Source organism: Armigeres subalbatus, chromosome 3 (assembly GCF_024139115.2).
Source record: "Armigeres subalbatus isolate Guangzhou_Male chromosome 3, GZ_Asu_2, whole genome shotgun sequence".
Lineage (NCBI taxonomy): Eukaryota > Metazoa > Arthropoda > Insecta > Diptera > Culicidae > Armigeres > Armigeres subalbatus.
In genome coordinates this window covers 403,197,872-403,211,600 of record NC_085141.1, presented here as the reverse complement: position 1 = coordinate 403,211,600, position 13,729 = coordinate 403,197,872, and the positions used below count along the sequence as shown (strand labels likewise).

The 13,729-nt window shown below is 43.9% G+C and overlaps 1 protein-coding gene across 1 annotated transcript; it reads left to right on the top strand.

Annotated features, from left to right (window-relative positions):
* The first annotated feature begins 1,402 nt into the window (after positions 1 to 1,402).
* Positions 1,403 to 2,086, top strand: LOC134223036 (uncharacterized protein K02A2.6-like). The gene has a single exon (XM_062702174.1). It carries the CDS (start codon positions 1,403 to 1,405, stop codon positions 2,084 to 2,086), a length of 684 nt encoding a protein of 227 aa, XP_062558158.1.
* The last annotated feature ends 11,643 nt before the right edge of the window (positions 2,087 to 13,729 follow it).

Here is a 13,729-nt window from a genome sequence, read left to right as displayed (position 1 = left end):
CGTAACGCTTTTCATATGGAAAGTTTAATTGGTATGTATGAATCGTAACGCACGGCTTGACCCCCTCCCTTCCAGCGTTACGTAATTTGTGAACAGCCTCAATATTTATATGAAAAAATAATAATTTCACCAACAGTGGTCCATGTATGGATTCAAACACCAGTCCTTTATTCATAGTAATAACAAATGGCGTTGAAAAATCCTTGTGTTTATGATGAACTGAGTCTTTTCATTTTCAAAAGAATCACTTGGTGGCTAAGGTGATCCGTACACAATGTCATGCTCAGAATGTCGAGCAACAACCCGGTAAAAATGGTTCCTGATGAGGATCCGCACTGCCGTAATCTGGAAAAGTGACGTAACAGCCATTTTACAACATGCATGTTTTCCATTTTTCTGTTATAGAGCTAGATGAGTAGTACTCGTTAACACCATTTTGGAAAATGGCGTATACGTCACTTTGCCAGATTACGGCAGCGCAGGGTACAAGAAGGCGAGATGCGCAGAGAGCAAGGTCGATCGATTTGTGGTCCTTCCGTGCACTACAAAGTTGGCGACCACACGGCGACCGTGGACAACCAAGTGAAATGAGTTCCGATGTTAGAATGTCAAATGGTGTTATGCGATGATATTCATTATATTGACGTAGAACTACGTCTGTCTGGGGTACACTTTACTATTGCAAAAAATCGAAAAACTTCACAAAAATATGATAAACTTTGATCGTTAATATCTCAGCCGTTTCTCGAAGGATTTCAATTTTCTTGGACCATTCGATCAAGGAACAGCCAACGTTTCATACCTGAAGTCGGTTTTTACGCGATTATTTTAACGATTGGCTTTCCATGTGATTTTTTTTCACTCGAATTTTGGGATTTTCGCGCATTTTCAGACATATTTTGGGATTTACGCGGTTTTTACGTTGTTTCAATTTACGCGGTAGAATCAAGCGATGGCGGAGCAAAACACCCGGCTGATGGAGATGATGGAACATTTAGGCAATCAAGAAAACGTTTCCAATCGGTCGGCGGGCAGCCCGGAGTTCATCATCGAATCTCTGGCCTCCAACATCCGGGAGTTCGTCTACGATACAGACAACGGGCTCGTTTTCGACCGGTGGTACCGGAAGTACGAAGACCTTTTCCTCAAGGACGGAGTGAAGTTTGACGATGCGGCGAAAGTGCGTTTGCTGTTGAGAAGCCTCAGCGTGACCCAAAGCACCCCCGTGAGTACTCGTTCGATTAGACGGCGAAGAAGCTGACAGAGCTGTTCAGCGTTCGAATCTCCCTGTTCAGCAAGCGGTACCAGTGCTTCCAGCTAACGAAGCACGACGCACGAAGACTTCGAGCTCAGCAACATCACGGCGGACTAATTCAAGAAGCGCCCAGTTCCTTTCACGTCCATGGAGAAGATCGGTGTGGAGCTGGACCGACTTCAATCACTGGGCATCATCACGCCTGTCGATTTCTCGCAGTGGGCGGCTCCGATCGTCGTAGTGAAGAAGCCGGGAGGAAAAGTACGAATCTGTTACTCAACTGGACTGAACGCTTTCCTGGAGCCCAACCATTACCCGCTACCGGTCCCTGATGACATCTTTACCAAGCTCAATGGGTGCCGGTATTTCAGCGTCATCGACCTGAGTGACGCCTATCTTCAAGTGGAAGTTGACGACGACTCGAAGCAGCTGCTCACAATCAACACGCATCGAGGTCTCTTCCGCTTCAACCGGCTCGCACCAGGAGTAAAATCCGCTCCCGGGGCCTTCCAGCAGTTGATGAACAGCATGGTTGCCGATCTCGAAGGAGTGGACACGTTTCTGGACGACATCTTCGTGGCCAGCAAAACCGAAGAGGAGCACCACAAGATGCTCAACGCACTGTTTCAACGCCTTCAGGTCTACGGTTTCGTTCTGAGGGAAGAAAAGTGCAACATTCTGCAGCCGGAGGTAAAGTATTTGGCGCACATCGTAGACGAGAACGGTCTCCGTCCAGACCCATCCAAGGTGGAAGCCATTGTCAAGATGCCACCGCCCAAAGATGTCACAACTCTACGCTCGTTCCTTGGTGCCCTGAATTTCTACGCGTAGTTTGTTCCGGAGATGCACCAACTGCGGCGGCCACTCGACGCGCTGCTGAAGAAGGATGCCAAATTCGTTTGGAACAGCGAGTGCCAGAAATCGTTCAGGCGCTTCAAGGAAGTACTCCAGTCGGATTTGCTTCTGACACACTACGATCCATCACTAGCATCATATTTGCTACCGACGCCTCGCAGTCCGGAATCGGTGCCTGCCTTCTACACAGGTTCCCCGATGGCTCACTCAAAGCTGTTACATACGCTTCCCGCTCACTCACCCCCGCGGAGGCAAATTACGGACAGATCGAGTAGGAAGGTCTTGCACTGGTGTTTGCCGTAACGAAATTCCATCGGATGCTGGTCGGAGGCAAGTTCACCCTCCAGACAGATCATCAGCCACTCCTGCGGATATTCGGACAGAAGAAGGGTATTCCAGCTCACACGGCCAACCGCCGTCAACGTTGGGCCCTGACGCTTCTGTGCTACAATTTCGACATCGAGTACGTGTCCACCACGCAGTTTAGATATGCCGACGCGACGTACTGTCTCGCCTCATCAACAGTTACGTCAAACCAGAGGAGGACTTCATCATCGCATTGATTCAACTGGAAGACGACATCGAGATTCCACTCCAGGAAGCCATCAGTTCGCTGCCAGTTACGGTCAAATCGGTGCGCGGTGCTACTCTCCAGTGCCCGGTTCTCCAACAAGTGATCCAGTACTGCACTGCCAGTACAACCAGCGTTGATGGCCCTCCAAAATCGATGACATCGCTAACCCTGAAGCTCGCCCTTTCTTCGCTCATCGAGACGCTCTATCGGTAGTGAAGGGGTGCGTCATGATGTCCATCATGAATCACCGTTTGTAGGCACGTAGTCACGTGTACTGGCCGAGGATCGATGACCACATTGCTGATTTTGTGAAGAGATGTGAAAGCTGTGTCACACATTCGAAGACACCGTCTAAGGTTCCGCTACAGTCGTGGCCACTCGCTTAATCTCCCTGGGAGCGTATCCACATCGACTTCGCCGGCCCAATCAACGGTCTGCACTTCCTCATAGTGGTGGACGCCTTCACCAAGCGGCCAGAAATTCGCATAGTTCGATCCCCGACAACATCAGCAGTGACCGAGATCCACGACGAGCTGTTTGCCCGTTTTGGCGATCCCAACAACATAGTCTCTGACAATGGAACGCAGTTCACGTCGGAACAGTTCGCGGTTTTGTGCAGGAAGAACGGCATTCAACATTTCCGGTCATCGCCGTATCACCCACCGTCCAATGGCCAGGCGGAGAGATTTGTGGACACCTTCAAGAGGTCGTTGCGCAAAATCAACGAAGGGGAAAGTATCTCGGAATCGCTCCAGACGTTCTACCGAACCACTCCCAGTCGTGTTCTGAATGGCAGAACTCCTTCGCAGCTGATGCTTGGTCGAAACATCAAGAAGCCAGTGGTTCTCAATCAACGCCAAGACGAACAGTTCAACCGGAAGCATGGCACAACTCCTCGTGGCTTCCGAAAAGGCGACATGGTCTACGCCAAGGTCTACCGCAGCAACAGCAAGTGGCAGTGGGCATCCGGCGTAATCATCGAGGTCATCGGACGGGTCAACCACAACGTGCTACTGGACGATTGGCATGGACGGAAGAAGCTCATCAGATCGCACTCCAACCAGCTCAAGCATCGTTCCAGTGAAGCAACAACCGGCGCAGCAGATTCCACACCACTGGTATCCTGGTGGACATGTTTGGAATTCAATCTCCTGGACCAGCAGTACAGCCCGCTCAACAAGGTCAAGCCGAGCAGGAACCACTTCCTGTTCCATCAACCTCCAACGTCCGATCCCAGGTCCAGCCACGAACCGAGGTGCAAGTAGTGCCAGCGGTTTCCAACCAAGAAGTCGAAGCAGGTTCCAGTCAACTCGATGATGTTCCCGAACGCGGTCGCATCCAGACCGACCAACCAGAACCGGAGCATGAAGAAGATAACCAGCCACCTATAGATCCCGTTCCAGAACCACCATCGGTCCGGCCACAGAGAGTGATCCGGATGCCGTCCAGATTCGAGCCGTACCTGTTCTGGAAATAAGAAGGGAGGAATGTTAGCCACGAACATAGTAGTCAATGATTACCACCAGTCGCGACCCTAGCGACTAGTTCAGCCATAGCAACTTGATAATCAACAAATGTGAAAATTGATGACTTTGTACCCAACCATCCTAGAATAAAGTCGTATTTAAAGTACAACAAGTTATTAATTGTGAATCAAAATCTAATTGTTATCTTCTTTTTCAATAGTTGGTTTAAAAATTATATACATCACCAGGGTTTGTAATGCTCAATCAATCTCAGGAGCACATGATAAACAACGAAAACGGATTCACCCTGGGCTTGAAAAACGTTTGCTTTGATCTCATCGAACAGAAAAATCGAAATCCTGTACATTACATACAGCTACGTAGTTCAACGTCACCTTTGCGAACAGCCCGATTGGGCTGTACCTTTGAGTTTTTGATTTATTTATTTCATGGATGTTCCGGAATTTTCGGAAGGCCACGACATGTATAAGCCACAACATCAAATGCATCTGAAAAATCTTGCTGCTTAACGATAAAATTTAGAAGTTTTCATTTTTTGGGATCCGCCAGATTTCCCGGAGGACCACACGATGGTTAGATGTGTTCGCCGTCGCCGCCGACAGTTTATAGCAATCCCGTTGAAACCCCAGAGGATTTCTAGTGACAAAAGCAATTTTTCTTTAAAATTCCATACAATTGTTCGTTGAAAATCGAAAAAGCTTTTCGTAAAACTAAGAACTTTCATTGGGAATTCTGAAGAATTTTCTTCGATATCTCGAAAATACTACCGTTGAAATTCTGAGTAAACTTTCTTAAGAATTTGGAACTGATAAATTGACCGAAAAAGGTCAAATGACTTTCCACCGAATGATTTTCAACCAAACGACCCTACTTCTTTTGAATTTTTTTTGTAGAATTTCGAAGAATTACCAATGGACAACATAAAAAATTTAAGTAGAAATCCAAAGAAAATCCGAAAAAATCCAGTTGAAATTCCGTTGGAAACAGTTTTTGTGAAACTTAAAAAAAGTCGCAAGGAAATTCTGTTTACTGGAAACTGCCGAAAATTTACATTTTCTTTATAAGTTTTAATATTTCGTCCTTCCAAGAGTGATTTTTAATCGAATTATTATATAGTCATCCATCGGCTTATTCGGTTTTTGCATTAGCACCTAATTAAATGATTAACTATCTACTAGAGAAATAACATTTGCTTCTATCAACTAAAAAGACTTAAATCGTTACGCTCAGTCGTTAGGAGCATCCAATACTCGCATTCGCATACGATCCCCAAGCACCTTTTCATATAGTTGATTGATTTTTTTTGTTCGCTGGTAATGATTTCGCAGAAAAAAAACAACTGTTGCTATTACCGGGATTATAAACGACGCCAATACATTGAATGTGATGAGTTTCCCCGGCTGATGAAATATTTAACGCTTCGGAATGATTACGCATGCAAGAAACGAAACCTTCGCAACTGCTCCTTCTCCGGTAGACCATTTCCGTTGTGCTCAATCAAACAAACGCTCCACCCATCCACGTGTAGCAGCCGGGTTTTTATTGCATCGAAGAGTGCTGTTTTAGAAGGAACTTGTGTTCCTGCGGGTTCCATCAGTGCTTTTATGCCCTCCCTGCGAACAACTCGATATTGCCGGTTGTGTAAAAAGCCCGCCCCACTAGTTGTGGGATTTCTCACGCCACGTATGTCTAATATACCTTTCATCGCCATTGTTCTCGTAAAGTCGTTATTTGATGGACTTGAAGTCAATAAAAAAAAGTACAGGACGTAGTGCCGCAGGTTTCAGCGACACCGGGGGAGACCGATGTGACATCATCAGCAATGTTCTGGAATTGCCAAGTCGTTTCTGGCGATGTGATAAATTTTGAAATGGAATGGCGGTACCTCGCTATGCGCTCGGCGATGGGCCCTGTGAAGTAATGACATCTGGTTTAGTATTGTTTCAATAATGGAGTTCACTTATTGCAGCTGGCTCCGGTTTTAGATGCCAGATAAGAACGACTGCTTTACTGTAATTTAATCAGAGGGTTATAACAGATTCAGCATCTTTCGCATTTTATTTCCTGATGGTTTTGAAGAGTTTTTTTTTTCAATCATAATAAAGTTCGAGAGTATTCGTGCTCTGTACTGAAACTTGTGCCGAGATTAGGGATTAATCCCATTTAACGTAGTGAGTGGTATGTATCACTTCCGGTCTCAAACTTTAATGTAATGTACATAAAAATGGTCTGCAAAAAGATCCTTATGTATGATTGCGCAAAAATGTTGATTTCCCAACCAATAACTTGCTATACCACAATCTTTTTTTTTTCACCACTAACATCGAAAAATAACTAGAACTACTGATCTGTTTTAATAGTAACACATAAACACACAACCTTTTTTTGGAACATTTCAAACACATTAAGTGATCGATAAACAAATTCGACAGGTATGACAGTTACCAATTTTGATGTTTCAAGTGGCATAGCCAGAAGGGCACGAGAGCAAACGTGTCATTGTCAGTAGTGAGCTTTGCCTTTTCAGACAATAAATTGAAACATCATCTCCATCTTCCGGTTTGGAAGTTTTCATATTCTTGCTCATATTTTTATGTTGATCCTCTTGGTTGAGCCATGACAGCTGTTTTTCAACCAGAGTGAAATGTTGCGCAAATTTCATATTCACGCCTCACAGTTTCGATGCCCTTATCATTGATTCAGCGATATGATTGAGATACAATCGGGGCTTCCTGTTCAACAACGGTGGTCGACAGCTGAGTGTGTAAGATATCCCGGTAAAAGCTGAAATGAACAGGCAGTTACTGAGGTGACATTCATAGGTTGGGATCTATTATTATCCCATACATATTTGAATGGTTTCTAAATTTAATGTCGCCGTCATGCAAGCAACACTCCGACAACTTGTTTCATCTTCCCCTCACCAGTTTATCTTGCCCTGGTGTACTTTACTTCTCTTCTGGAATCCGTGCGTATATACTACTATATGCATTTATGGAAACCGCAACTTCGATGTACAGCCGGGATGTGTCTCCAACTGCACTGAGTCCTGCTACGTGGTTTCCTGTATCATGGGTAATAACAAATGGGACTCAGGTTAATTAGAGGTGAATTTTTATTTCCTTTATTATAGCTGAAGACTAAATAATGCTATCTGACTCTTACACCTTTATAAGGTAAGTGTATTATTTGAGACACGATTGTACCATTGCCTTCCTTATAATTTCCTAGTGTGGAAGTAATCATGTAAACGTGAAGTTGTTACCCTCCAATCATTTTTCTAGTTGCTTATTCATAAGTCATATTTTTTCATGACTGCGAGCAATAATCTTTGTTTCAATTTTCTACTGAATAATTCTCCTAGTCTTTCAAACACATTAAGTGAGGTGTAAATGGTATTCAAGAAAGCAGACAAGAAAAAACTCATGCAGTGGATACCAATTAGTATTCAAAAATAATTTTCTCTTATTAGCATTATTGGCTTCATGACCAGCTTCACGATAGCTTATTTTTAGTCGCAATTCTGAACATTTGACATTTGCAATAATAATTAACGGGCTACTATATGATGACTTGACATCCGGGGAGGAGCGCCTAACATAGCTCTGGTTCTCACATGTTCCATTACTCACGCTTTCACGGTTTTTCCGATGACAATTGACCCTCAGCTATGGGTTGCGAACTTAGCTGGTAGTGTAGCCTGGACATCCTTCTGACATCAGCTAGAGTGAAAGGGTGCGTCATGTGGGGTCTGCCTAGGTGGGGTTCGACAGTGGGCTCTGTTGAACTTCTATAAAAAGCTGTATGTGTCCGCAAGCGGCCATATCGAAGCGACCGTGTACCGCTCAAAGCGCGCTAGCCTGGTCCTGTTGGTGGGTGGGACTTTAAACAAATTTGAACCGACTGATCGAGCGTCTGTTCACCAAGGAGGTGCGGAAAGGAACATGGATCGTTTTAACCCTAGCCCAGCAGGGTAAATTTGCACAACTTGCCAATGAGGCACGCCCCATGAAGCTTGAGATCCTGGGACTGAGTGAAGTCCGTTGGCCAAACATTGAAGAACACAGAACGCCGTCGGGACAAGTTCTGTTATACTCTGGTCTACGAGGTAAACACGCTCCCCGGTATCGCGGAGTTGGCTTCCTACTAAGCGCTCAAGCACGCTCTGCGCTTATGAAGTGGGAACCTATAAGTGAAAGGATAATCGTTGCCAGATTTAAAAAAAACCTGGATTAATCTACCTAGCGTTGATGGTGCCTTTCTCGCATTTAGTTAAGACACCAACCTTATATGGGGTTTATATGGTCCGATGTACCATTTTATTCATAACTTTTAAACGCAATGACCGATCGTTATAAAATTCAATAGTGATCATCAAGGCTTTGTCCCCTGTCGAATGAAACTTATTGCGAGAAAATCGGTTAAGGATTACTATACGAAAAGTTGTCTAATGTTTTTTATAGCTTTTGTGCACACACATACACACACACATACACACATACATACACACGGACAGACAGACATGTGCTCAGCTCGTCGAGCTGAGTCGATTGGTATATAATACTATGGGTCTCAGAGGCTTCTATAAAAAGTTCGTTTCCGGAGTGAAATGATAGCCTTTCGGTACAACTTAGTTGTATGAGAAAGGCAAAAACGAGTCCGAAACCTTACTATAATTCAATGTTATGCGCCAACCGATGCTGCCGATCTGCAAGACAAAGAGAACTTCTACAGTCAACTCAATGCCGTCGTAGATAGAATTTCGAAGAAGGATATCAAGATCTATTTGGGTAACTTCAATGCGAAGATCGGATCCGACAACTCGAGCCATGAGCGCATTATGGGACGCCATGGTCTAGGAGAAATGAGTGAAAACGGAGAGCTGTTCGCAGAATGTTGTAGTTAAAAACGACATGGTGATCGGAGGATCGCTCTTCCCTCATCGACCGGTTCACAAGGTCACGTGGGTCTCCCGTGACGGCTTTACAGAAAATCAAATCGACCACATCTGCATCAGCCGAAAATGGAAACGGAGCCTTCTTGATGTATGGAATAATCATCACCTCCTCATCGGCGAAATACGCCTACGCATTGCGCGGATTCGTCGGCAGGAGGAGACAGTTGGACTGCAGATATTTCGGAAGGTCGCAGCGTGGATGACCAATGGACTGCCATCAAGAATGCCTGGTGAGACCTGATAGTGGAGCGAAAAGAAGCCAAAGCCGCGATACCTATCTGGATACCTGGTTGGCTACAGCGTCGATACACCTATGCCTGGCATATTGTAGAGCTCCATAATCGTCGGTCTTGGGCGATGTTCCTCCAGTTTCCCCGAACGTTCAGGGTCGCCAGGTCCGATTCCACTGCGTGCAGCCAGCTTGTTCGTGGCCTTCCATGAAGTCGCCAGCCCCTATCTGGATCTCTGTTGAATATTGTTTTAGCTATTCTTTCTTCCGACATAAGTGACAAGCCCACTGAAGTCTGCCGTATTTTATACGAGTCACAATATTTTCTTCTTTGTATACTTGATACAGCTCATGATCGAAAACCCCGAAAGCTCTCCGGTCCGCCTCTTTTAAAGTTCATGCTTCATGTCCATAAAGGGCCACTGGTAGAATCAAAGTTTTGTATAGAGCAAATTTCGTTTCCGTCTGCATGTTGCGGGACCTAAGCTGGTTACGTAACAAACGAGGTTGACACTTCGTCTGCAATCCGAATACTTGATTTCGAGCCATCCAGCGTTACACGTATCAGTCTAATCAGTTTCGCCGGAAAACCATGTTCGGACATTATCTGCCACAGCTTATTTCTCTTCACTGAATCGTACGGTGCTTTGACATCAATGAACAGATGGTGAGTCTGCAAGTTGAACTCCCGGAATTTAGCAAGGATCATTCGCAGGCTAAACATCTGATCCGTCGTTGATCGGCCCTCACGAAAACCTGCCTAGTATTCGCCGACGAAGGACTCCTCAAGCGGTCTCAGCCTGTTAAACAGGATACGCGACAGGATTTTGTACACCGGGTTCAGAAGGGTGATCCCTCTGTAATTGGCAGACTCTAGTCTGTGCCCTTTTCTTATAGAAAGCCACGATAGAGCGATCAAAAACAGAGGAGCCAAAGTCTTAGCCCGTCAACGATACTCGGCTCTGGAGAACGAAGTAAAACGCTCTTGTCGACGGGACAAGCGAGCGTGGGCAGACTCTCTGGCCGACGAAGGAGAGAGAGCCGCAGCAACCGGGGACATTCGCCTCCTCTAAGATATCTCACGACGCTTAAGTGGGGCGAAGATGAATACAACGATGCCTGTGAAAGACGCGAATGGTCAGTTATTGACCGTCCCAACTGACCAGCTGAAATTCTGGTTCGAGCACTTTGAACAACTTTTTCAAGTGTCAGGATCCGACGTATAACACGCGCCAACACCGAAGCTCCATCACTGCTAGAGATTCAAACACCAATCCAAAGCATGAAATCGAATAAAGCCCCAGGAGTCGATCGCATATCAGCCGAAATGCTCAAAGCTGACCCCATGATATCCGCTCAACTACTGCATCGTTTATTGACGTAGGACTACGTTTGTCTTTTCTATATTGGAGTACACTTTACGATTGCGTTTCTCGATGCATTTTAAATCTTTTTGTACCATTCGATCAAGAACGAGTTTGTATTTATTTGAAAATACTGATTTTTAACTATTTACTATCGATAATTGAAAAAAAGTTTGGAAATATTTAAACCAACCAATCACGTACATGCATCACTAGCACGGACATCAAAAATCAATCACTTGCGGGTTTGGATCTAATCCTCAGTTTGAACAAGATTTCACGCAGAGCGGACGCATCACAGCGATCGCAGCGGAGTGGACACAGAATCACGGAAGCGATGGTAACATTTTCAACGGAAATCCATCGCATTGGTGGTGGTCCTCGGTGTGTTGCTGCAGATCATTCAACCTCAACGAACCAGCATTTTATATGAAGAAAGGGTTGACTATAAAAATAGCACTGTTGCGATCCCGCGCCGCCAGTGGCGATGCTGAAAATTTATTACAAATTGTGGTGTCAGTTAGTTGCTGGAAAGGCGCATTGGGGAAAGAAAATTGGTTCTTCTCAGGACTAGCATTTTCTGAACAGAAAGGTTTAATTGCGAAAATGGACTGTTTCGGTGGCATCGGCGTTTTGCGTGGATTCCATCCATTCAAATTTAAGGGCTTGATTTATTGAATACAAGAAAGCTGCTTCTCGGCACGCGAGCCATTTTGATCGGGAATCCGCAAAGGGCGGTTTAACCATTTATAAAGCAGTGGCAACTATATTGCCACCAACAAATTATATGGTTTTCTGTTTAATAACTCTACTTATTATTTCCGATGTAGTGACTATATTTACTACCTAGTAATCCCCCAGATGAATTTGAGCCATAAAAATTGAAATGTCAATTTGAGAGCAGTTTTTACGAACAGATCGTAAGTTTCGAGATGGATTTTCAGATTTTCATTTGACGAAATTGCTTGGGAAAAAAGAGCAAAACAATTTTTTTTCACTTATGATGCGTTTCCCAACTAGGACTCTTCGATTAAAATGTAACGTGCCTTGTTTTGAATTGTTTTACGTGAAACCTAATTTTTTGAAATCTTTCATTTATTTTTGTTGCATTTTCTCCCGCTTGCCACTGCCTTGGAAAATAACATTCTCCGAACGGTCGCTTGTCTGAGGAATCCCGATCAAAATGGCTCGCGCGCACCGAAAAGCAGCTTTCTTATATCTAATGAAGTAATTCCAATAGCCCCGCCCCTTCATTAATCGTTATGAGTGCACATTATATTTACACCCATATCAGATAACAAAGGGGCGGGGCTAACGGGCTTAATTTATAGAATACAAGAAAGCTGCTTTCCGGCGCGCGAGCCATTTTGATCGGGATTCCGCAAAAAGCGGTTCGACAAAATTTGATGCAGCGGACACAGCAGCACGAAGGCGTGGGTAACAGTGGTAGGCCATGCTGGAAATGGTGGAGGCTTAGCGAAAAATCATCGAGTGGCGGTCGGACAATTTCAACGCAAGGTGCCGACAAGCGTATGGATGCAGTAGATGGGAAAAAAAATTGGTTCTTCTCAGGACCAGTATTTTATGGAAAAAAGAATTAATAGCCGGGCAACCAGTGGATAATGTTGAAAGCTTCCAATATCGTGCTAGCCAAATGGGGTCAGACGGCGGTACCAAGAGCGACATAGGCGCACGGATCAAAAAAGCAAGGGCAGCCTTTGCCATTTTACAAAATATCTGGAAAAACAGGCGGATAAGTGAACCCACCAAAGTCCGAATTTTCAGTTCTAACATTAAATCTGTGCTGTTATGACGAATTTCGCGCCAAGCCTTCTATGGGGCTGGCAGCACCATCTCAGAATCGAATGAAACTTGGTGGGCATAAAGATATGGTATTTCTAAGCCACTCTGCATACTTGGTTTTTCAAAAATTGTCAAGAGTAACATTTGATGAGGGCCTAATTTTTTTTCATGGATTTTTTAGAAATCGATGTAACTCTAAAATGACAAGACCTACAAAAAAGTGTTGTATGGCGGACTGTCGTGAAATTCCTAGAAGTTTTTTGGAAAAATATCTAAAAAATAAAAAACCGATTTCTACACTGAAAAAAAAAATAGTTTTAAAAATTAAAATCGATATTACAAAAAAAAACTCATCTCAGAAATCGATGAAATTTTTTCTGCGGATAGGTATTTTAATTATCTAACTTTTTTGGGAATAATGTTCCTGTAACATTTTTCTAACAAAAACTTTTTTCATGTCCATATTGAGTGAAAATTCATCAGCGTGTTTCATGCCTACAGCGCCGATTATAGGTTCAGCAGCCTATCATCAAGCAACAACACATTTTGTACGTATAAAAACTGGTTTAGGAAGCAATTTAGCATAATCTAACATTAACGTGGACCAACATTTGAAAAGGGTTTATATTTTCTTCGACTTTTTGTATCGAAATAACTTAAAAACAATTACAAAAAAATTATTACTTTGAAAACGGGCAATGTTGCGGAAACGAAACTGAAGTGATATTTAATTGTAATAGTGGAAAAGAAGATGTTGTTTTTCAGCAAAGGCTAACCACTGGACGGTGTAATTTAGAAACCGTTATAAAGCCTGTAGATGATTTTGTATCGTATTTTATTGAAAAAATTGATAAACTTATATCTTATGACATTATTTGCAAACAGCAATACACTTGTACTCCGCCATCGGGGTGGCAATGGGTCTGGGGATGAGAATGGGTCATCGCTCTCACCGCGATCCTGGAGGGCGTAGAGCAAAATCGTTCAAAAAGGTCTCTTATGTTTTTGTCTTCTTGTCCTCAGATACATCCATTCTACAAGCATTCTAAGTAGTTGAAACAGTGATCCATTCTCACCCCCATTTGACCGATTGTCACCCCCGACGACGATACTCAACAAGAGTTTGATGAACTTTTCAAAAAAGCAAAACTATAATTGGCACACAAAAGCTTCATTCTTTTATACCAATCGCTCATAATAAAATC